Source organism: Neophocaena asiaeorientalis, unplaced genomic scaffold, assembly GCF_003031525.2.
Source record: "Neophocaena asiaeorientalis asiaeorientalis breed wild unplaced genomic scaffold, Neophocaena_asiaeorientalis_V1.1 scaffold67, whole genome shotgun sequence".
NCBI classification, from domain to species: domain Eukaryota; kingdom Metazoa; phylum Chordata; class Mammalia; order Artiodactyla; family Phocoenidae; genus Neophocaena; species Neophocaena asiaeorientalis.
In genome coordinates, this window is record NW_020173731.1 from 459215 (window position 1) to 484884 (window position 25670).

Below are 25670 nucleotides of genomic sequence, written 5' to 3' on the forward strand. Positions count from 1 at the left end.
CATTTTGCATTATTGTGGTATTTACTCTGTGAGCTAAAAGAAGGAAAATTGACTGCTATAATACATGTCTGGCTGGCTGGCTGGTTGTCTGATTAAAGAACTGAATCATGTCTCCCTAAGGCTCATGCTGTGAGATCAGTTGAGTTCTGTCTAGATTTCACCACGAGATTGTGAGACCCCAAAGAGCTTGTCTTTTGAATGTCCAATTACCTAGCATAGGCACCTGGTGCAAATTAGACCCTATATAAATATTTATTGAATGCATGAATGAATTTTCTAATTTGAAAGTTTAGAGGACTAAGTAACTGTAGGCTAAAAGTTGAGGGGAAAAAAGGTTATAATCTGGGAACAAAGTTGAGTCTCACTGTCCAGTACATCTTGAATTTCAGTGTGTAAGAGAGTTGCCAAAGGCTTAAATCAATCTTTGGGTCCAGGCTCCAAAGATTCTTTTCCAGAAATGGGTCTGGGTAAGTACCCCAGGGAGTTCTGAGGCAAGTAGTGTAAGGACTTATAAGAAATGCTGTCTTTGGTCCTATTCCTACACATTACATTATTTTCACAAAAAAACAAACTTACTACATGCTTTAAGGCTTGGAGAATGCTGGAGGACACTCTGTCAGCCACATATTAGCATTTGTTAGAAATTACTTTTCGTATTCTCTGCCTAGCGCCTGTGTTGCCTTCTCCTGTACATCTCTCTCTAAACGTTATTGCTTAGAGTTTAAGAAAAAGCAGACACATGAAAGTGGTTCTGTTGTTGGCAGAACAGTTGCTTACAATTTTACAGACCTCTTTTAAGTTGTTAATTTTAAGCATGATGTAATCATATAATTTACTTATGTTAAGTCACTAAGTGACTGAACTGAGACTAGATTCGTAGCTTTTGGTTTCTAATACGGCATTTAACCTACTGATCAGATTTTTTCCGTTGGGTTTATTAATAGGCATATCCTATTCCATTTTACTGATAGTAGCAAACTAATCAGTTTTTTAAACCCACAACTATATGCTGCCTGAATTCTAGATCCAGAATTTTCAAGGCATTGTTTTTGTTGTGTCTTATCTTCCTCTTCTTATTTAAAAAGTTTTCTTTCTTTTAGATGATTTGATTTGTAAATATGGCCTAGATTATTCATACAGTTCCCAGATTTTTAGTGTGCTTATTGATTGTTGCCTTTAATAAATTTGCAGATGGATTGAGCGATGAGAACAATGATGACCGTGTATTAAAATGCTGTCTTCAGTACCAAGAATTATTCCCTTGTTCTCTTGTTATTTTGTGCACGTGAGTTTCATTATCATTTTACTCTTTTTAAAAAAATAGTGACTTATATTAAAGAATTTTTAAATATCATACTGTGTCCCCCATACCAAGATGAAAAACATACATACTTTTCTAAATCTGCCAGTAAGTATATTCAGTTATATCTCACATTCTTATAATGTGCAAGCTATAGAAGAATGAGATTTCAATCTCATGGTTTCATTTCAACTTAAGTTATTTGATATTTAGAAAACTTTTGAAAAAGCAGGGAAAGACAATTTAACATCCCCAAAAAATAGAAATAAAAATCTGACATTTTTGGTCATGAGGCAGGAGAGTTAATTAACTAATTAATTAATTTGTGGAGAAGGGCTAAGTTTTGTTGCAGTTATATCCTTGATGCCTGTGATAGAGTTGGAATTTTGGATCTACCACTTAATCAGCTTTGTGACCTTGGAAAGTTGCTTAATGTTTCCTCATGTGTAAAATATAGGGAGGATAATAATACCTGCTTTTATAAGGTTATTGTGAGTATTTAGTCAGAAAAAAAATATATATGACTTAGAAGAGTGCCTAGCACATAAAATTATCTCAATAAGAGTTTTTTCCTCCTCCTCCTTCCTGATTCCATTCCTCCATTCCCAACTAATGTATTCATAACTTAGTTCTAAGGTAAAAGTATCATAATGTTAAGCAAAATTGTATTCATCATGTATGAGAAAAGGCTTTAAAGGAACTGATAAGAGCAATTTTAATTTGCAGTTTTAGTCTGAATTGTATTCACTGAAAAATGGGCTTTTTACAGTTTAATGATCATGCCTAAGTTCTCTGAAATGGAGTGATTATAGAAATGAATAGCCATAAGATTTTTCTTGTAAGGGGGCTTGGTCAATTATCATTTTAGCTGTGTTCAAAGATAATGTTACTTTTTTATATTAAAGGAAATATTAGAGATTTCTATCTCTAGTTTCAAATTATTTTTAATCTAGGACATAATATATCATGTTGGAGTTTGTTGAAGGCTGAAATAGAATTAGTAATATGTTAATCATTTTGAATTTGTGATAAACTAAAATTGAGAGATAATTTTTATATATTTGTTATTTTTTTAGTTCAACTTAGAATGAAAATTAAATTGGTGAGATTTTATCAGTTCTCCATTATTTCTGCAGTCACTGTTTTGGAATTAACAGATGTAACAGTTTTTAGTGAAATGAAAATTTGTAGTCAGACTTTACTTTTAACTGACATCATCAGGCAAGCCTGTTTTTTATTTTTATTTTTTCCTATAAAGTGTGATAATCGTACTGCGTTAAGTCACACATACTTAATGTGAGGATACATTTATATTACTTAAATGGATGATGATTATAATAATTAATATTAATAACAACAGTGATTAGGGGAACCCTTCTATAAACACTATATACTATACCTCATTCTAAGTGCTTTACTCATATTTACAATCCTAAATATGGGCCAGGAACCCCCAGTTAATATCTCCAGTCCACATCTCTCTTCTAAAGTCTCAACTAGTATATTCATCTACTTATTTGATATCTCTGTTTGGATGTCTCATAGACATCTGGGACCTACCATCTCCAAAAATGAACTCCTGATCTTTCTTTCTAAACTGTTCTCCATCTGAATAAAAAGTGCCATCTTCCACCCATTTGCTAAAGCCAGAAACCTAGGAGTCATTTTTGATTCCTGCCTTTCCTTCGTAATCTATATCCAGTTAAATAGCAGGTCTTGTATGGTCTTCTTTTCTTTGTCTACTCTGCCACCATCTGATGTCAGGTGATGTTATTTTTCCTGTTCCTTTTCTGCTCTAAGACCCATTATGCTCTCTACTTCAATACTTATTTTCCATTTATTTTTCAAAAAGTAATAATGGTATTTTTAATTTTTAAAAAGTTTCGTTATGAAGAATTTCAACAACTTTCAAAATGAAGAAGAGTTAATAAACTCCTAAATACTCAGTTACAACAATTATCAAGATTCTACCATTCGTCTATTATCTATATTTCTGTCCCCCTATATGATTATTTTTATACAGTTCTTTTTATTTTAAGGGAAAATGTATAATATTAAAATGCCCAAATCTTAACTATACAGTGTTGACAGTGGATACCCTGGTGTAGCCCACATCTCTCTTGATACATAGAATATTTCCATTACCCCAAAAAATACTCTCAAGCCCCTTTTGTGCTCTTTTCCTAGTTTCTTAAGGTGGACGCTTAGATCATTTTTTGAGACTGCTGTAAATTTCTCTTTAAGCACTGCTTTAGCTGCATTCCACAAATTTTGATATGTTGTGTTTTTATTTTCATTCAATTTAATATATTTTATAATTTTCAGGAATTTCCTGGCAGTCCAGTGGTTAGGACTCAATGCTTTCACTGCCGGGGCCCTGGTTTGGATTCGATCTCTGGTCGGGGAACTAAGATCCTGGAGCCATATGGCGTGGCCAAAAAAAAAATTACAATTTTCCTTATAATTTCCTTCTGACCCATAAGTTATTTAGATATTTGTTACAATTAATTCCAAATATTTTCAAAATTTCCAGTTATCTTTTGTTATTGATTTGCTCTTTAATTCTGTTATGACTTGAGAACATAACCTATATGATTTCTATTCTTTTAAATTTGTTAAACTTTGTTTTATGACCAAGAATAAGGTCTAACTTGGTGAATATTTTATGTGCACTTAAGAAGAATGTATTCAGCTCTTGTGGGTAGAGTATTCCATAAATTTTAAATAGGTCAATTTTATTGATAGTGTTGTTCATGTCTTCTATAACATTACTAATTATCTGTCTACTTGTTCTATGATTACTGAGAGAGGAGTATTGAAATTCCCAACTGTAATTGTGGATTTGTTTACTTCTCCTTTCTGTTCTCTTTGTTTTATTTCATGTATTATGAAGCTCTGTAGTCAGAGGCATACACATTTAGGATTGTCTTCTTGGTGAATTGACACCTTTCTCATTATACAATGTCTCACTTTGTTACTGATAATATTCCTGGTTCTGAAGTTTCCTTTGTTTAGTATTAATATTACTACAGTTTTGTTTGCTTAATATTTATATTGTATATCTTTTTCATCCATTTACTTTTAACCTATGTACCTTTATATTATTTTGTGGATAGCATGTAGTTGGTACTTTTCTTTTTTTCCATTCTGACAATTTCTGTCTTTTTAATTGATGAGTTTCTACTATTCACAGTTAATTGGTTGGATCAGAATCTACCATTTTGCTAATTATTTTCTATTTGTTCAGCTATTCTTTTCTTCCTTTTCCTTTTTTTTTGCTTGGATTAATTGTGGTGCCATTTTATCTCCATTATTGACTTTATACCTTTTTGAAAAAACTTTTTAATGGTTACTTCAGTGTTTATAATATACAGCTTTACTTGATCAAAGTCTACCTTTAAATAATATTATATTGCTTCATGTATATTGTAAGGATTTTAATATGCTTCATATTTCTCCCCCTGTCTGTTTTTGCTATCATTGTCATATATAACCTTTACAGAAACAATAAACACAATACTTTGCTAATATTTTTGCTTCAGCCATTTACCATCTAAAGCAATTAAAAATAAAGTGAATATTTTAATCTTGCATTCCATTTTTAGCACTCTTCATTTCTTTTTTTGGATCCAAGTTTCTGTCTGGTGTCAGATTTCTGGTCATATTCATTTTGCCCAAACAACTTTCTTTGACATGTTAAATCTGTTGGCAGAGAATTTTCTGGTTTTATTTGTCTGATAGTGTATTTATTTATTTATTTTTGAAAGATATTTTTACTAGATGTACAATTCTGGGTTGAATTTTTTTTTTTTTCTTCTGGTATTTTAAAGGTGTCACTCCATTTTCTTCTAGCTTGTTTGGTTTCTGATGAGAAGTCTGCTGTAAATGTTGTCTTTTTCCTCTGTGTGTAATGTGTCTTTTTTTCCCTCTCATTGCTTTCAAGACTTTGTCTTTTGTTTTTTTAGCAGTTTCTTTTAGCAGTCTTTAGCAGTTATGGCCAGTTGTTTGTGTGTATGTTTGTGGTAGAGGAGAGGAAATTATCCTGCTTGATATTCTCTGAGCTTCTTGGATCTGTGGTTTGGTGTTCATTTTTAGTTTTGGAAAATTCTCAGCCAAATATTTCTTCAGATATTTCTTCCTCCCCATTCCTTCTTTTCTCCTTCTGGTATTACAGAATTACATTGTAGTAGTCAGCATCCATGATGACTCCAGTGATCCCTGCCTCTTAGTATTTTTTGTTTGTTTGTTTTTTCTTTTTTTTTTTTTTGGCTGCGCTGCGTTGTGAGATCTTACTTAGTTCCCTGATCAGGGATGGAACCCAGGCCCCCTACAGTGGAAGTGCAGAGTCCTAACCACTGGACTTCCAGGGAATTCCCTGTGCCTCTTAGTATTAATGCCCTTGTGTAGTCCTTTCCTACATTGTACCAGGATTGGTTGTCTGTGTGACAGATAGCATGCATCAGAAGCGATGGTATGTCACTTCTTAGATTAGGTTATAAAAGACTGGGAATTCCTTCTTGGGCACTCTTGTTTCTTCCATCTCTCTTGGATCACTTGTTGTGGGGAAGCAAGTTCCATGCTGTGAGGAGCCCTGTGGAGAGGCCCACATGCTGAGAAACTGAAGCCTCCAGACAAAAACCAGTGAAGGGCTACTCCCTGCCTATAGCCACATGAATGAGCAGCAATTAAATCTTGAGATGACTGTAACCCCAGGCAATAGCACGCTTCACCTTTGTGAGATACCGTGAGCCAGAACCATTCAGTCAAGCTACTCTCAGATCCCTGACTCTTAGAAGCTGTGTGAGATAATAAATGTTTTTTCAAGCTGCTAAATTTTGGGGATTAATTGTTACACAGCAGTAGACAACTAATACATGCATGTATATTGGACCATTTGATATTGTCCAACAGCTCTTATGTATTTTTTTAACCTTTTATTCTCTTTTTGTTTCAGTTTGGATAATTTCTTTTGACCTGTCTTAATGTATGTTGTTTCTTTCCTCACTTGTGTTGAGTCTGTTGAGGAGCCTGCTGAAGGCATTCTTCATTTCCATCTGGTTTTACATGCTATTCACCTTTTTCATTAGAGCCTCTAACAGATTAATCAAAATTATTTAAAATTTCCTATCAGATAGCTTCAACATCTGTGTCATGTCTGAGTCTGGTTCTGTTGATTGCTTTGTCTTTTGGCAGTATGTTGCTTTTTTTTCTGGGCAGAATTTATATGCAGATTTTAGGACTCACCTTCTCTGTGGTTTCCTCCCTTCTTCAGGTTCCGCCTTAACTTTCTATATGCTCTGGCCAGTCCTGAACAGTGCCCTCTGACATTTCAAGCCATAAAGGCTGTGGCTTTCTGTTGTAAGGCAGTGATGAGTTAGGAAATACCCTCAGGCAAAAAGATAGAAAATTGTAGCTCTTACCAGTGCAGCATCTGCTTCTTGAATGTAGATTCCCCTCCACCTTCTGCCTACATATGATTGCCTTCTAGTGCCTTCAAATAGGGTTTTTTGGGGTTGTCTTTTTTTGTTGCTTTTGGTCCAGATTTTCTAATTCTTGTTGTGGGAGGGTTGGTTAGTCTGACCAAACTACTCTGCCATTAACAAAAGCTGGAAGCCTACTAGTTGCAAGAACAACAGTTTGGTAAACACAGATCTGATCATGTCATTTCCCCATTGAAGCCCTTAAATCTCTTTCCATTTATTAATGTTCTTGCCTTTCTGTGTAGCACGTAAACTGATCTCATGCACTATGCTCTAATCATACTGGCTCTTTCAGCAAATCGCAAATTCACATCATTTGTCTTATGCTCACTCTAAGGAAATTTATAATTGCTTACCCTGTGTAAATTATTTATCTTATTATGGCTCTCTGTGTTTATCTTGGGATGATCATATTCTTGTGTTCAAGTCCATCTCCCACTTACCGGGTATAACTTTGGACAAGTTACTTAACCTTTTTATACTTCGGTTTCTTTCTTTCTTTCTTTTTTTTTTTTTTTGGCCATGCCGCATGGTTTATGGGATCTTGGTTCCCCGACCAGTGTGAAATGGGGATAAAAATTAGTACCACTCCTACCTAAGAGGTTTCTTGTGAGAATTAAATGGATTGATATATATATAAAGTGCTTAGAACAGTGAGTGCCTGGTACCTGGGAAACATTCAATATATAATAATAATAATTATTCTCAAAAGCTCAGATGATTTGATTCTAGTGTATATTTATTTATCTTCTATATTAAAAAAATTGTTATCGTTTCTTAATATATATGCTGAGAATCACCAACCTCTGATTAGATTCCATGTGTTTTTAGTTGCCATGTGATTTATCTTATAAAAAATAAAATATTTTTTCCTCCTAACCCAACCTTAGGGATGATAGAAATTTAAGAAACAAAGGCCTAATAAGTGGTGTGAAGTCACTCAGTAAAGAAGAATTGAGTGCAGAATTATTAAACTTATCTCTGAACACAGTTGTATGTCATCAGCCTTGTATATCTAAACAACAATTGAAAGCAGGTAGTATTCTTACTACAAATAATTAGAAATATATCATATTTTATGTACTAAGAATATTGATAACAGTTGGAATTAATAGTAAATTTTTATTTTGTACATTGAAAGTAACATTGTTTGGAGTATTTTCTGGCATAAATGGTAGAGATGAATGAATATTATAATGGTAATCCAAGAGAAAATATAACATTGTTGCCTTCTACATATACTTTTACAAATTAATTTGAATTTTTGTCTGTACACTCACATACATTTTTATATATTTATAATCACTGTGTGCATCCTATTTTTTACCTCAGAGTATACCTTTTAAATTAATAGTAGCCACAGGAAATAATTCATTTGAGGTAGAGAGAAATTTTTAGTTTATTTTAAAAATTAGTTCCATATTCTTAACTTTCTATTAATACAGTAAAAACTCAGTAATAGAGAAACTTGAAGGACTCTAGTAATAATTTTTTTTTAATTTGAACAAATATTTAAGAAAGCTAAAGGCAATACTGCTGTTTTATCTCTTTTTTTCCACCAGAATAATCTGTTCTATCGCTTGATATTTGTTGAAATATATTAAATCTTACATAATTTAAAAATACATCCCTCCATTTCCCTCTGGGAAAAATAATTATTGAAGTCTCTAAAAGCATATGTATATGCTTCATGTATTCATATATCACATGCTACTTATTTGACCTGTTTGGTAATAAAATTTCTTTTGTCATAATATTCAAAATGGCATTTAGAGGGAGTAACAGAATATTCTGGTATATGGTTTTTCAAGGGAAACATGCGTTTGGTTTGCCCATTATATTACTGTCATTTTAAATCCTTGGTTTGTATTTGTAGAGATATGCCCCTTAATACACTGAATTTTGCCATAAAGAAATTGCAGTTGTTTGCAGGTGTCAAAGTAGTAATTATATTGAAACAATATCAATTAAAAGAATCAAAACTTATTTTAGAAGGGGAAGGAATAAAAGTGGTTAAGTCAGAGCTTTTAGTCTTTTCAAAGCAATTTATTAAATGTGAGTTGCGATTGGAAGAATATATTATCTTTGGAAGAAAACACATTTTGATCCATAGTTCTTGGTTTTCTATTATAAATAGATGCAAAGCATTATTTTAATTTTTACTTTTTTTGACAATAATAAAATTTAAACTTTGGTTAAAATATCACACACATTTCTCAAATTTCTATTTTAGTAAAAACATTTTGTCTCCTTTTGTCAAAAGGTAAAGCTTTTGCTAATGTGATATATTTATGTTGAGTCTAAAACAACTATACTAGAAATAAATGTTTCTAGATACTGTTTTATTTTTAAAATTATTTATTTATTTATTTTTGGCTGTGCCGCATGGCTTGCGGGAGTTCCTCAACCACGATTGAACCCCGGCCACGGCAACTGAAAGCCTGGAATACTAACTGCTAGGCCACCAGGGAACTCCCATGAATACTGTTTCAAAAATATTCATTTGTTTTTAGGATCAAATACTAATTATATCCATTAAATGTTTATTATTTATGGCCAAATACTAATTATATATGTAAAATATTTACTATTAGTGTCCTAAATAAAGCCTGTAACTATTTGTTTTAAAGAAGCAACACCTTTAGAGAAGAGCTGTGAGGAGGAATCTACAAACTCTGGACTGTGCATTCCACTTGAAAGCATTGTATCTGATCTCGAAAAATCTCTTGGCACAGCTTTATCTTCAATATTAGAAACAGAAATGAAAATTGCGTTTGGAAACCTTTGGATGGAGGTGATTATTTCAACTCTTAGTTGAAAATTTCCTTTTTATTGCTAAAGATTTATTACCTTATTTTAAGAAATATTACTTATATAAGATGTGTAAGCTTTATTGTAATAATCTACATCACATTATATTTTTTTCTTGAAGTTTTTGGAATAACTCTTTGAATGCTAAGTGTTGGGCATTTCCTAAAGATTAGGACTCTATTTTATCATTCATATTTTTGAATTTTATTTTATTTTTATAGAGCAGGTTCTTATTAGTTACCAATTTTATACATATTAGTGTATACATGTCAATCCCAATCTCCCAATTCATACTACCACCATCACCCCCACCCCCCCTTCCCCCCTTGGTGTCCATATGTTTGTTCTCTACATCTTATCATTCATTTTCTTCAGTGAACAAATATTTGTTGTGTGTCTACAGTGTATCAGACACATTGCCTCCATGGAGCTTAAATTGAATTCAGAAAACCTCTCATTTTAAGTTTATTTGAGTCAAAATGTCTAGTATAGGGAATTACCTTAGCAATATGTTTTCAGAAAGAGAAGTTAAATGTTAGCTTATGTCATGTAAATATGAGAATCAGAGTATAAATTTGATATTAGTAAAATATTTTGAATTTTCTTTAGATTCACATCTTTTCTGCAATCAGTAAAACACCACATTTGGCAATAGTGGCCTTTTTAGTTTAATGTTTGTTTGCTATTCACATTTATCATTAGGAGAAACTTTGTTTCCCATCAGTTGTATCTCTTCCAGATATTCAGTGAGCTTCTAATATTTGCCAATGTGGCTTGATTATATTATCAAGTCTTGAACCAAGATGATGAAGAATGATCAGATTCTTCTAGGAGGTTGACGTAAATTAGATTTCATAATAGAGTCTAGGAAAGTCATTGCATATGAACGATTCAAAAAAGGATGTGCTGACATCTTGTAGTACTAAATGATCAATCTTCTTTGTAAACATGTCTTTACAAGAGTGTAGCAAGTGTCAATTATAGTTGACAGTTTTTTTCTATATAGATTATTTTCTCTAGTTTTATGAAATAGATTGATTACCTCATAGAAGTGACCATGTTGAAAAGTAGATCGACAGCTTTTGCTGATTAGAACTATGCTTCTGATTAGAACTGTGTTTTTGCACACATAGTTTCTGAAGCTATAAGGATTAATACGAATATGAATTTTACAAAAGCAGTTTGCAGTGGAATTAGCATTTTAAGATTGTAAATGGCGTTTAATAAAACATCTTTTAGTTTTAAAAGAATTCAACTATGTTTTGCCTGGAAATATATGTAGGAATTCCTAAATAGGAACTTTTAAATAATAGGAATAATAAGTAAATCAATGATGCTCTTTTTTTCTAGGTGCTGTACTTGAAACCACCGTGGACTCTAATACATTTATTACAGTGCTTTAGAAAGCATTGGTTGGCTGTATTTGGATTAGTTGTGGAAAAGAACTTGCTTTTAACTGTTGAGAGCCTATATGAAAATCTCTCTAAAGGTTTGAATCTTTTATCTTGTCTTTGGAAGTGTTGTATTAAAGTCAGACTAATAGATATACTCCATGGAATGTGAAAATGAATTAATAAGAGATTTGTCAATTAGTTCTTAACCATTTATACTTCTGATTTCTTAAGGAAATTTATGGCAGCTGGATGAATGGATGCAGTTCCTAGAGCTTGTAACTGTTAATTGTATCATTGTTGATGTTCCTGGATATTGTGAATATATAATTTTTAATAATGTTTGAAAACTTTTAAAAGTTTATTTAGGTATGCAAATAGAATTATGTGGATTGTTTTTCATTTCTCATCGTGTTTAACACACAAACTTTTTTTCTTTTTTTTTTTTTTTTTGCAGTACGCGGGCCTGTCACTGCTGTGGCCTCTCCCATTGCAGTGCACAGGCTCCGGACGCGCAGGCTCAGCGGCCATGGCTCGTGGGCCTAGCCGCTCCGCGGCATGTGGGATCTTCCCGGACCGGGGCACGAACCCTTGTCCCCTGTATCGGCAGGCGGACTCTCAACCACCGCGCCACCAGGGAAGCCCAACACACAAACTTTGACTACATTTCATGTACTAATTTAAAAAATAGTTTATCAAGGTTTCTATTTAAAATACATGGATAAGGAATAGGAAACGTTTGGCTTTGGTGCAGAGTGAATTTTAGAACCAAGACAAGACTAAAATCAACCACTTAGTTGGTAGTTTTTAAACTATGTTGCACAGAACCTTCTTGAAGTGCCTCTGGAGTTGCCACAGATTGGAGGTGGAAAGGTTGATGGGGAGCCTGATAATAGCAGGCCTTTGGCCCTCAACCCCAACTTTAGCCATTCATCTTTCTTTTGTTTGTTTATATATAGAGATTCCATGTATGATTAAAAAAGATTTTCTGCTAAGAAGCAAAAGATGCAAAAAGCCCTGGTCTAATGTTATTAAAGTCTGTGTTTTATTGATATGATTAAGGAAACAAGACTTGAGAGGGTAAATGATTTGTCCAAAGTGAACAACTAGATTTGTCTTGCTGTACCTTTAAAAAGCAAAGTATAACCATTGTTAGGATGTTCAGTTGGTTCTTGACTTTTCTTAAACTTCTAACATGAAGTGATCTATTCTGTTTATTATTATATGTATTAGTTATATCCTGTCTACTTTTAAAAAAATAACTGGGTATATTTGAGCCTTTACATGACCACCTGAGTACAGGAGGTTTTAAGTTAGGCTCTAAGGTACAAGAGCCAGGTAATGAAGAATAAGAAAGATAGTTTTACTATAAAACATGTGAAAATAATTGAACACCCTTGAACACAGATTTTGACACTAAGCTTCCTGGAAACTAAGATAAAACAAAAACATTCTATGGAGGGGTATGCCAGTTCTCTCTCTCTCCTCAAGTATAAACTCTTTGAAAACATTTTATATCTTTAAAAACTTCCCCAGGGAATTTAAAGTGCCTAGTCAATACCTTATGACATATATGGAATAAGTCATAAGGTGTAAGTCAATACCTTATGACTTATATATGAATATGTATTTTTAAAAACTACTGATTTTTTTAAAAAAGACACTTTCCAGGCATTGATCTTTAACTATGGAAAATATTTATTGGGGTATTATTATATAAGGAATATATATATGGAATGACATACTGGACATGTCTCCAAAGCAGTTTTACAAGATATATAGAGACATTGTCCATATCTTTTACTAGGGGCATAATTTAGTTGGTTCTATCAAAAGAGAAAGTCCATAGGGCTTCCCTGGTGGCGCAGTGGTTGAGAGTCCGCCTGCCGATGCAGGGGACACGGGTTCGTGCCCCGGTCGGGAAGATCCCGCATGCCATGGAGCGGCTGGGCCCGTGATCCGTGGCCGCTGGGCCTGCGCGTCTGGAGCCTGTGCTCCACAATGGGAGAGGCCACAACAGTGAGAGGCCCGCATACCGAAAAAAAAAAAAAAGTCCATAAATCATCTTGAACAAGATTTTCAAAAATGGGATCTTGAGCAAGATTTTCAAAAATGGATTATCTAGTTGCCATCTTCCATTTGTCCGTTTTTCCAGGGCTGGGCACTGTTTTGCTCTTACACACAGCTTAGAGGTAGCAGTCAGCAGCTCTAACTATTTCTTTCTAGTAACAAGAAAACTGAAGAGACAGTGACTGCTCCTTTTGCTAAAAACTCATTTTGAGGATTATTGTGTGCATAATTTATTGATCCTTGATCTGAAAGAATCTGATGCCTAATATTTACTGACTTGTGAAGAACACATAATAGAATTATAAAAATGCCTTCTGCTCTAAAATAATTTTGAATTAGAAAAACTCACAGTTTATGATTTTGTTTATTATCTTTTAATAGTATCCTCAGCTGTTGAATTATACATGTATTTAACTACAGTATACCAAGCATGTATCTTTAGATCAATTTGTAGAAAATTGTGTAGAAGATGAGTAGTAGCTTTTTCTGACTTTGTAGTCCCTATTAACTTTAACCTAAATAATTACTGATCTTATATAAGCATTAAGTTATTTCAACTATATAGATTTTATGTTGTGTCTAGGTACTGAATTGATCATTGTTATTATACTTTTGCCCATAATCTTAGTAAAGAATTCTTGTAAGACAGAAGTGAAATGATTAATTCAAGGATATAAGCCTTACCAAACATAGCCTACACTGGAGAAGCACCCTTAAGAGAAGTTGTGCCCAATTTCTTTTTCTGAGGAGATTTACCTACATTCTTCTTCTTCTGTAGCATCTCTCATCTCTTCTTTTCCCACAGGAATTTAAACTAGTCATTGATTTAAAAAATAACTAGGGGCTTCCCTGGTGGCGCAGTGGTTGAGAGTCCGCCTGCCGATGCAGGGTACACGGGTTCGTGCCCCAGTCCGGGAGGATCTCACAAGCCGCAGAGCGGCTGGGCCCGTGAGCCATGGCCGCTGAGCCTGCGCGTCCGGAACCTGTGCTCCGCAGCAGGAGGGGCCACAACAGTGAGAGGCCCGCATACCACAAAAATAAAATAAAATACAATAACTAGAAGTGTTTTGTAAGAAGATAGACTGGTTGTTTGCTTGATAAAAGGGAAGCCAGAAGCTTGGCTATAACCATCACATTAGATTAGAATTTCTGAATTTGTGTAATTAATTATGAAAATCTATTTTTTATTTTCACTTAACCTTTCAATATTTCACAAGCAAATACTTGTTGTGTAAGTTATACAGAGAAACTATTTTTTTTAACTCACAGTGCCAGTGAAAAACCATGCCAGTGTTTCAGACTATAACAGAATTTCTGAAGCTGTGAGCATTAAAAGAAAACAAAACAAACACATTGTAGCATGGTTATTTTAAATGCCTTCAAAATCTATTATGTAGTATTCTGTCTTAATAATAGAAATAGTTTTTTTTCTGTTCTGAATTTTGGTGACATTAGAAAGTTATTCAACTTCATTGTTCATAACTTTTTGAATCTGAAATTATTGACACCACTTCTCCCAATTGGTTTGAGAACTTAATGTAGGTGATTTTAGTTCCTTGAGAGAAAATTGTTATATCTTTAAATTATTACTTGTAGATTAACTCACTTTGCTAATTTATGGGGGAAAAAAATTCTACTAGCGTCTCTTGCCCACAGCTCACTGTTACCCGAATTGCTTACTTTTTGCTGAGGTTATATTGTGTCCAGAGAGAACACATTTTCAATAAATCTAGTATTACCTTTCATGTAATGAAGTTTGAAGGTAAATCACTACATGATAACTGAGTTGATTATGAAAGGTTCTGCATATAATTTAAGTGCTTACTGCCAAAATGTGACTCTCTGATACCTCAACAGTAATATGTATACAAACAACCTCAGTTTTGAAAATCTGTAGTTTAACTCGTTTGGTGGTTATCTCTTTTCTGAAGAGTTTAATGTTCTTTCATTTTCTTTTACTTTTTTTAAATTGAAGTATAGTTGATTTACAATGTTGTGTTAGTTTCTGATGTATAGCCGAGTGATTGTTTTATATATATATATATATATATATATATATATATATATGCATATTCTTTTTCATATTCTTTTCCTTTATGGTTTATTAAAGGGTATTGAATATAGTTCCCTGTGCTATACAGTAGGACCTTGTTCTTTGTCTATTTTATATATAGTATGTTGCACATTTTACTTTTACTTTGAAGTTGACCTTGTTGAGGGACATTCTGGGATCTGAATATAGTCTCGGTATCCAGGACCCACAAGGATAGCAAAATTCTCAATGCTCAAGTCCCTTATATAAAATGGTATAGTATTTGTGTATAACCGACACACATTCTCCTGTATACTTTAAATCATCTCTAGATTATTTGTAATACCTAATACAATGTAAATGCTATGTAAATAGGTGCCAGTGCACAGCAAATTCAGGTTTCACTTTTTGGAACTTGATGGAACTTTGTTGCCAAATATTTTCGATCCATGGTTGATTGAATCTATAGATGTGGAACTGGTGGATATGGAGGGAAGGCTGTACAGAATACCAGAATGAACCCCAAGAACTTTGTCTAAAACTAAGTCTAATTGTTGCTTTTTACACAAGAGAGATAAATTAGGAGTAGCCTATAGGTGTAAATGCATACGCTTCTTAAATTTCATAATTATTATTATATTGGCTTTCCAAAAACATTTTTGTGTTGTATACTCATTCTTACATATTTTTTCCTTCTTAATTTTCTGTTACCAGCTAACAGTGCAGTGGATTTTACAACAGTGAAATTGCTGCTTCAGGATTCTAAAAGTTTGCTACATGCTTTCAGTACAAGGTCAAATTATGATGGTATTCTTCCACAGGCCTTTGCTCAAGTAAACAAACTACTCCAAACATTTATAGAGGTAAGATACCTTTGGAATGCCACTTAGAGTAGCTAATCACATGCATTCTAAAAATGTATTGGGCAGACAACAGTAGGTAAAAGATTTTAACTTATTCTGACATACTAAAAGTAAATATTAAGTGAATTGAATGGCGAGTAAGCAATCCTTATTACAAGTTATAAAACACATCCTCTTGTGGAAGCAGTGTCACAGCAGTTGTTGGGATTTTATATTATTTCATTTATGAATAGAAGAAAGCTATGCATTGTTGCTGACTACTCATTTTTCAGTGCTCCTGACCAGTGGATCACAACATGCATCAAGATACTTTGGAATTTTTTTAAACATTCAGATGCCAAGGCCCTCTCAAATTTTACTGAATAAAACTTCTGGCAGTGGTACCCAGTAATGTTTTTGTTCTTGTTTCATGTTTTATTTTGAAATAGTTTCAAACTTACAAAAAAATTACAAGAGTAATATAAAGAATTCTCATATATATCCTTTACCCCGATTTCCCAATGTTAATATTTTATCACATTTGGTTTATTGTTTTTCCTGTCTTCTACCTGGCTACTTATCTAACCAAAATATTTTTTCTGATCTGTTTAAGAGTATGTTGCAGATATCATTCTCCTTTACCCCTAAATATTTCCATATATTTATATGCTAGAGAATAAGGGTATGTTATGTAACTAGTATAATTAGAAAATTAATATTGACATAATTATCTAACCTGCAGGCCCTATTCAAACTTGCCAATCGACCTACCAATTTTTTAACAAGTCTCCTCATGTGAGTCTTACACAGTCCACCTAGCACTGATGGCCTTTTTGCCCCTTTAAAATAACTATGGGAGTTTTGTCCCTGGTAATACTGTATTTCTACAGTCTTGTAATTTCAAATCTAGAAAATTCTGGATAGCTTATATGCCCGAAATAGCTCAAAAAACTCAGCATCACAATTACTAGGTAAGCTATTAATGGTACTTTCATCTAATATGTATATATCATATTCTTTTTTTCTTTTAGTTATTGGCCAGGTTTTTCTCAATGATTTTTTCTGGTAACATAGGTCCCACTACTTATGAAGTAATGCAAGGACTAGATGATATTAAACTTAGTCATAGTTGGTGAGGAAAGAACTTACTTGCTTAAGAGAGTATCTTACAGAGTGAAAAAGAATATTTTTGATAAACTCATAGGAAATATATGATAATTCTTGAGGAAATAATTGATTTAAGGGGTGAATGATCTTTTGGTTTAAGATGACCAAAACATCGGTAGTTATATTTTTCTATGGCAAGTGTGACTTTTAGAACCTTTAGTAGGGAAGAATGGACCTGGAAATGTAGTAGTTGCAGCTTGAGTACTGTACTTGAACTGTGTAGGGGAAAATACCTTATCCTTTTCCCTCACAGAACTGAGCCCTGAACCCCATCTTTACTGAAACAGACATGGTGAACAAGATGAAAAGTTCATGATACTCACAGGCTTAGCAGTTTTTGAATTAAAATTATTGAGAATAAAAAAAATTAGGATTGACTGAGATAAAAATGTTAATGAATATCAAGATTCTTTCATCAATTGGAAACCTAGCAATGGGAGTTACTATGAAAATGTGATGTTAAAATTTAGTGTTGTTTATCACGTAATGGTATGCCTAAGATATATTATATTGCCTCCTTTTAAAAATATTGAATTATTACTTAGTAAGTTATTTCTTCTTGGATCCTGATTTTCCAGTTGTCACATTGGTAAGATTCAAGAAGGCAAGTGGCAAAGAATCTAGTATCCTCATTAGTGCATTTCCCTCAACACTCGGCATTAGTCTGATTGCTTGAAACAACCTGTGTTGTTTCCACAGTTAGAGCTCTCAAGTGTTGCTTTATTTTCATGTTTGAAACAATTCATTGTCCCAAGTCAGCCAGGAACATTGTGATTTAGCTTGGGCTCTTAAAATACACTTTCAATAGGGTTTTGTTTTGTAGAATACATTAGATTTGATATATGACCTGAATACTTAGTCATGTGTCACTAACATGAGCAACAACAAGTAGATTACCTCCAGGAATAGGGTATCTAAATATAGTAACTATAAAAAAAAATTCCTCTGTATCTGAATTTACCAAGTGTAGAAAATCTGGAAAAGAGAAATATTCATTATTTGTTTGCTTCTGAGAAACAAAAATGGAAAGTTAAGTAGCATCATTTTCCAGATTTTTGTATAGATGGGGTGGAGAAAAGGATATATATTTTTTTCTTTTATAAGCCTTTTAACCACCATAAAAAAAAAAGACTTGCTCTTCCAGGAGATAGAATAATTAAAATAAGTCTTGTTAATAAACTTTAGGCTTGTGTGCCTCAGACTTCCCATGCTACTAGTTGTGTTTTTACCTTCTGGTTATTTAACCTCTCTGAGCCTTAATCCTTTCTTTTGTAAAAAGAGTATAATAATCTCTGCTTCAGACCTTTCATGACAAATAAATTAATATTTGTAGAGCACTTAGTGCCTAGCACATAGTAAGTGCTATATAAGTGTTTGAAAAAGCAATCCATTTGCATAGTTGTATACACTACTGTTTGACAGCTGAGGAAAAGCACTATGTGGCGAGTAAACACATTTATTTCAGAACAAAATACATCTTTCCATTCATGTGTATTTATTAAGTTCATAATTAATATAAACAGGCAATTTTCTTCCTGCCTCGAAAGAAATAAAAGGGAAATATTCTCTTTATAGTTGGAGAGAGATTATAACCCCATTCATAGACTCCTGAAGGTCAAATTCTGTTCATGCCTCTTAGCATCTGTGTGACCTTGCATGAGTTACTTATCCTTTCCGTGCCTCAGTTACAAAATATAGATAATCACAGATGTAATTGTGATGGTTAACTTTCTATCTGTATATAAAGTTCTAAGAAAATTATAAGTAAAGTTCTTAGAAAATTCTTGTACATGAGAAATGCTAAATAAATATTAACTGTTACAGTTTTGGAAATTTCCTTTCTTTTTAATTTGATAAACATGAAACTAATAAACCATGAATAATCCATGAAGCTAACCTTTGAAATCATACTTTATTCAACAAAGGAAACCTAGAGATTTTATTTAAGTTCACAAAGAAGTTATAGTAGTGCCAAGTCAAAAAACCCAAGTTAAAATCATAGTTAAAACGTTTTTTCCATTCTATCAGATATATTTTTCACCTAAGTTAATATTTTCCCCCAAGGTGATTTTTTTAAAAAATCACTTGAACCAGTAGTATCACTCTTTTACCCTGCTTAAAAATATGCTCAGATCTATTCTTAAATACTTTTAATTGGTCATGCTATTTACTGTACCATCTCCTTCCGTCAACTACCAAACTTCTTAAAAGAGCAGTCTATAACAGTTGTTCCCATTTCTTTGCTCACTTATTTCTTCATCCCTTACAAGTAGAATTCTAGTTCTCTACTCTGTAATAAACAGATTGGAAATATTGTTTGATACAAATGGAAAAGGAAATTTTTTTTTAGCTCTGATGCTATTCTGGGAATATTCTATACATAATCAAGGACAAAGAATAATCAGCACTTCCCAGAAAGCTAGAACATTTGTAAGCAACAATTAGCATTCTTTTTCTCTCACTTACTAGTGAAGGATTAGCTGCATATTATGTAATTCTTATTTCCCCAGGTCAAGGCAAAACTTAAGCAAAATCCTTCAAAAAATACAGCGGGTAAAAGGCAAGAAGATAATTCTTTGATGAAATCTAATAACCAAGAAATCACCATTTCCTCAGGTTCTCATCTTCCCCAACCCAACAGGCATCAAGAGATCTGGTCTATCCTAGAGAATGTTTGGATTACAATATATCAAAACAGGTACTAAATTTCCAAGAATTTTTGAGTTTTAGGGTTTTCCATCATTACTCGTATTCATTAAATAGTGTTTGGGTTGTGAGTTTAACAATATAATTTGTACTAGATTATCTTAAGGGGGCCTTTTGTCACATTTGTACCCTTAGAAACAGTGATGCTTAACTAGGGGTGCGCATCACAATTATCTGGAGAGTTTATATGTATGCCTAGGTTCTAAGAAGTGCTGATTCAGTAGGGCTTAAGTGAAGCTGAACTAGTGCTTCTCTCCAGGTGATTCAGATGTGAAACCTTGATGAGAATCATTGCCTGTATATGTCAAAACCAATGAATAGTCACCAAGATTAGCTAAACGAATTAGCAGGATACAAAGCCTTAATCAGATTTAAAATAATGTAAAGAAAACATCAGTCTGGATAAGGGAAAATTCATGTAAAATTTTTTTAAAAGAAAGATAAATACTTTTACTTAAAACGGAGAAATACTTTTATTTCATACACATGAAGTATTATGGTCTTGGTAAAATGAAAAGATAGAGACCATTTGTGAGTAGTCTTTAAATAGGCTGCTGCTAGAGTAACTTAAAAAATTATTGAAAACAACTGGTTTTAAAGTAGGCCGACGCTCCCTTCCATACTTTTCCCCAAGCCTATAGTCTTTATATAATTAATATGTTAATCTTACTACGTGCTTTGTGGTATGATTTTGTCTCAAGGGCCCAGTTTGTTGTTTTGGATTAAGATCATTTATCTGTTCTAGTTGTCTACAAGAGCAGCAAAGTAATATTAGCACTCCACTTAAACATCTATTCTCAATCAGTCATAGATTTGGGACCCATTTTTAGTCCTTGACAACAATTAAAAATCTTTTTCAAACAAATATATAGTCTGTTATCCTAAAGAAATAACGATATCTGACATGTGAGGTAAAGAAAACATTTAAAATTTTGTATTTTCATATAAAGCAAAGGTTTTGTTTGTTTTGTCCAGTCTTAATGTATTTTTAATGTTGTGGCTTATCAGATATTTTTGTTAGCAGAAAGTTGTATATGCCAGAAATGATCACTTTAAAAATAAAGTAGTTTAAAACAATATCTAAGATATTTTAATGTTCCTTTCATTTAGAAAACATTTGAGTACTTTATGTACCTTAGAACTGACCTATAATATACATACATTTGTGTTGGGTGTTACAGAGTTCTTGGTAATTTCTGGATAATAGACTTACATTATAGTACTTCAGTAAGTGGAAAATGCTTATATTATTTTATCGGTATATAGTTTTTAAAGCCTACTTTATTGTTTCCCATGCCTGGTTGTGTACCAGAGTCACTGTAGAACTTCTCAACATATTCATGTTTGAGCCTTTCACATAGAGATGCTCATGTGAAGATCTGGTAGGCCCTATGCACAATTTTTATAAAATAAAAAAAATAATTTTTATAAAACTTATTAGAGCACCTATGCACAACCTTAAAGAGGTTGGGGTTAGCAGATGTAAGCTTTTATATATAGAATGGATAAACAGAGTCCTGTGATATAGCAGAGATCTATATTCAATATCCTATGAAAAACCATAATGGAAAAGAATATAAAAACGAATGTACATATATGTATAACTGAATCACTGCTGTACAGCAGAAATTAACACAACATTGTAAATCAACTATACTTCAATAAAAAATATTGAAAAATAAAATAAAATAACAGAAATCTATTCACTCAGTTCTGGAGGCTAGAAAGTCTAAAATCCAGGTGTCTGCAGAGTTGGTTCTTTTAGGAGGTTCTGAGGGAGAATCTATTCCATGACTGTCTCCTAGCTTCTAGTAGCTGCCAGCAGTATTTGTGGATATATCATCCCACTCTCTGCCTTTGTCTTCACATAGGGTAGTGCCCACCTTAATCCAGAATGACCTCATTTTAACTTAACTAATTACAAAGATCCTATTTTAAATAAGGCCACATTCTGAGGTTGTGGGTGAACATGAATTTTGGGGGGACACTGTTCAGCCCATACAGTATATGTTTTGATTTTTTACATGGTTGTTATTATTTGAGTACATTTTGTATACCTTAATTTTTCTGTTTCATAGATGGCATAAGCATCATTTTAATAGTTGTTTGGTCTTTCATCAGGTGGCTAATTTACTATTTATTAACACTTTTTTTTAATTGTTGAACATTTAGGTGATTACTAATTGTTACCCAGTTATGAATAATTATTAATATGTGATAGATTTCTAAAATTGGAATTACCAGAGTAAAGTGTATGAACACTTATAACATCCAGTTTCAGCAAACTCTAAATCTGATGTCTGATTTTTTTTCTTCATCCTTATGTACAGGAGTACTGTCAGTACTTACGTACTGACTTGAATATAAATTGATATTATTACTTCCCTTCCATCTCTTATGGTCTCTTAGAGTGAAACATTATTCACATAGCTTTTACAGTATTACTTTAGATTAGACCTGTATAGTTGTTGATCCATATCTTTTGCATGAATGGTAGCCTGGACATTCACAAGTTAGTCTTTTATTTCTAATTTAAATAGATTAGCATTATGAGAGAGGAGTTTTAAATATTACCTAATTTTATACACTAGAAATCGAAATACTTGAATTACACTAAATATGCATGTGTACCTACGAGCATTTTTTTCTCTGTTTTAGCATGGATGTGTTTCAAAGATTGGGCTCAAATTCAGCTCTGATGTCTTCAAAAATAGCATCATTTGAAGAAGCATTTGTATATCTTCAAAAGTTAATGGAAGCTGTTAAGGTTATTCTTGAAGGAATTCAGAGGTAAATACTAACTAATTTTAAAGTTTATTACTTTCATCTTTCTTTTAGGTTTATCAGCTTTTTCAGAGTTGCTGGGAGTCTTCCAGCAAGTTTTATAAACTAATGGTTTTTAGATTTAACTTCTTTCCCTCCCTTGCAAAGAATCCCTGTTTCTAATTTGGACCACACGAATGTTTCCACTTTTTTCCTTTCTAGGAAAAAATAGACCAGATTATAAGCTTCATAAGGAACTTTATTTTCTCTATTGCATAACTATAGCTACAAGAACAGTGCCTGACACATAATGGGCACTCAGTAATTACTTGTTGAATGAAAAATATGTGTTAAGGTAATTATCACTGCCCTTTAAAAACAAATATATGTTAATGTTTGTGAACATGATTGATTTCATCCAATCCAGTCTCACAGTACCACAAACTGAAAAAGTTTGAGAAGCAACCTAGTTTTATGATGCTTTGAGACTTAATACATACGTGATTATTTTAAATATTTGTGACGTATATAGAAAACATAGTTCCAGAAAGGTATAGAATGGACCATACCACCTGTGTAGTGTGAAGTCAGATGTTTTCTTTTGTGGCACTGAAGAAGAATACTAAACTTAATCTTGCAATTTTTTTCTTTATATACCAAAGTTGCTTGACCTGAATTGGCATGCAGCTTGCTGACAGAAGAATACTGTTCTTTATAAATTAAAAAAACAAAGTCAAACCTGATTTGATTTTAGCATGTCCAAGTTTTAAAAACTTGGATTTTTGAAACAATAGCAGCTTTTGGTTTTGTTTTCATTTCTCTTTACGGGTTTTTGGAAACTTCATCTCGTTGTTAATGCACAAAGCATTTGTACCTCTTTTTGGATCACTTGGTTAATATGATTCTTAGAATAAAATATTACCAAAGCTTTTTGCCACTCCTAAGTTACTAATGAATTGAAGATGTAACAGATCCCAAGACAAGTTAAGTATCATCTCTAAGTGCATGTAGTCTCTTTTTTTATTTAAGGCAATATTAAACAAGAGTAGCTCTATGAAGAAGAAATATTCAGTTCTGATGTTAGCTATGTAAAAGCTGTTGCACATGCTACATAGCATAAAAGCCATGCTTGACACATTACCTTTTTTATAGAAAGTAGGGATATTAGTCTGAATTCAATTACTCAACACATGTTTATTGAGCACTGCCTGTGCTTGGCATCATGCTGGCTCTGGGGAATCAAAGATAAGTGAGATGCAAACTCTGACACCAATGAGCTTGTAGAAATAGTGCAGTCACATTGAAACAGATAATTGCAATAAAGAGTTATTGATATTTTAATAGGATTACAGGCAGTGGAGCCAGGGAGAGTCTGGGAAAAGATGAGACTGGATTGAGGTTGGAGGGGAATGACTTATAGGCTGCATAAAGCAGTTTCTACTTTATCCTGTAGGCTAGTATTTCACACATCCAGAGCCGTCAGTTATGTGCCTTGACAGAAGTGTTTCTGGTCCAAAAACTTCAGAAATGTTGCATATTATATTACCACTCAGAAAATCACTTTACATCCATTAATAGCTTTTATAGACTTTGCTGTAGAGAAAGCTTCTTAATTTTAGAAGCTTCAAACATATTGTTCCCTCGACCCCACCCCAGAGATTCTGATGGAATTGGTCTGAGGGTGTGCCTAGCTGTCAGGATTTTTAAAATTTCTCCAGGTGATTCTAATGTGTAGGCAGTGTTGAGAACCACTAGCCATTATTCTTAACCAGGTGTTCTCAGAGTGTGGGCACAGAACTAGCATCATCATCACCACCTGGAACTTGTTAAAAATGCAAATTCTCAAACTCTACCAGACCTCCTGAATCAGAAACTCAGGGTAGGGCCTTGCAGTCTGTGTCCTCCAGGTGATTCTGTGCAGGCTAAAGGCTGAGCACCATGGGCCTAAGTGGTGCTCAGCCCTGGTGGCCAATTCTAATCATCTGGGAGCTTAAAAAAAAAAAGAGAGAGAACAATGGCTGGGTGCTGCCTTAAACCTATTCAGTCTGATTCTCTGGGGGTGGGACCTGGGTGTATGCATTTTTATAAACTCCTTTGGTGAGTCTCATGTGGAGTCATGGTTGAGAAAGTATAGCATGTACAGCTTTCATAAACTGTATCTAAGGAAGTAAATACTTGAATTTTAAGGCTGATTCAGTTTTGTTAATCTTTCCTGTAAGTGTACATACCTCCAGGAATAAGAAAATGTTAGTTGTTCTGCTACTTTTTATAATGTGACCTGGAGTAAATTGTCTTGAGCCTCAGTCTTCATCTACAAAAGAGGCATAATAATGCCTTCCCAGAGCTTTTCATAAAGTTATTGTGCTTTGAAAGTCGGGTGTTGGTATAACTAATCAAACCAGCGATTCTCTGCTTATTTGTTGGGGAAGATGAGTTCTAGATCTTATCCCAGATTTACTGAAATCACAGTATCTGTAGGTATTTTGTAGAGGAGGGAAGTTGTATTTTTAACAGGCTTTCCAAGAGATTTATATGCAGTTGGTGGGGGACTACAGTTAAAGAAATTAATCCAACCTCCTGTAATAAATATAGTAGAACCTCTTGAGTTACCAGCAGAGGGCATTATGATTAAAAAGTTTGCCCGTTTAAGCATTCATTAATCAATGGAAACTACTAAAATTGCAAGTTTTTTTTAAACCTTCAAACAGTGGACATTTGAAAAAAATATAGTAAAAGTTAATATATATTGTTTTGTCAAGTGAATATGTGGTCTTAAAATCCTTTAAAAAACAGTCATGTTGGGGCTTCCCTGGTGGTGCAGTGGTTGAGAGTCTGCCTGCCGATGCAGGGGACACAGGTTCGTGCCCCGGTCCGGGAGGATCCCACATGCCGCGGAGTGGCTGGGCCCGTGAGCCATGGCCGCTGAGCCTGCGCGTCCGGAGCCTGTGCTCCGCAACGGGAGAGGCCACAACAGTGAGAGGCCCACGTACCGCAAAAAAAAACCAGTCATGTTAAAGTAAGTTCAGTTAAAAAATTGGAGGTTGGCTAACTATGAGTCGATTTTTAAACATTGAAAAATACACTCAAATTTGTAGTGACTACAAATTC

General features: G+C 33.5%; 1 protein-coding gene across 6 annotated transcripts in view; it reads left to right on the forward strand.

Annotated features, from left to right (window-relative positions):
- Nucleotides 1-25670, forward strand: part of SWT1 (SWT1 RNA endoribonuclease homolog) — an 89347-nt gene that overhangs the window by 24303 nt on the left and 39374 nt on the right. For 5 of the 6 annotated variants that reach the window (XM_024751131.1, XM_024751132.1, XM_024751130.1 and 2 more), the window contains 7 exons: nucleotides 1192-1285; nucleotides 7671-7816; nucleotides 9411-9574; nucleotides 10942-11080; nucleotides 15799-15947; nucleotides 19604-19791; nucleotides 22458-22589. In XM_024751131.1, the coding sequence (XP_024606899.1) occupies nucleotides 1192-1285; nucleotides 7671-7816; nucleotides 9411-9574; nucleotides 10942-11080; nucleotides 15799-15947; nucleotides 19604-19791; nucleotides 22458-22589 (1012 nt within the window). The remainder of the gene's footprint in view (nucleotides 1-1191; nucleotides 1286-7670; nucleotides 7817-9410; nucleotides 9575-10941; nucleotides 11081-15798; nucleotides 15948-19603; nucleotides 19792-22457; nucleotides 22590-25670) is intronic. The other variant, XR_003003931.1, reaches the window with a different exon arrangement.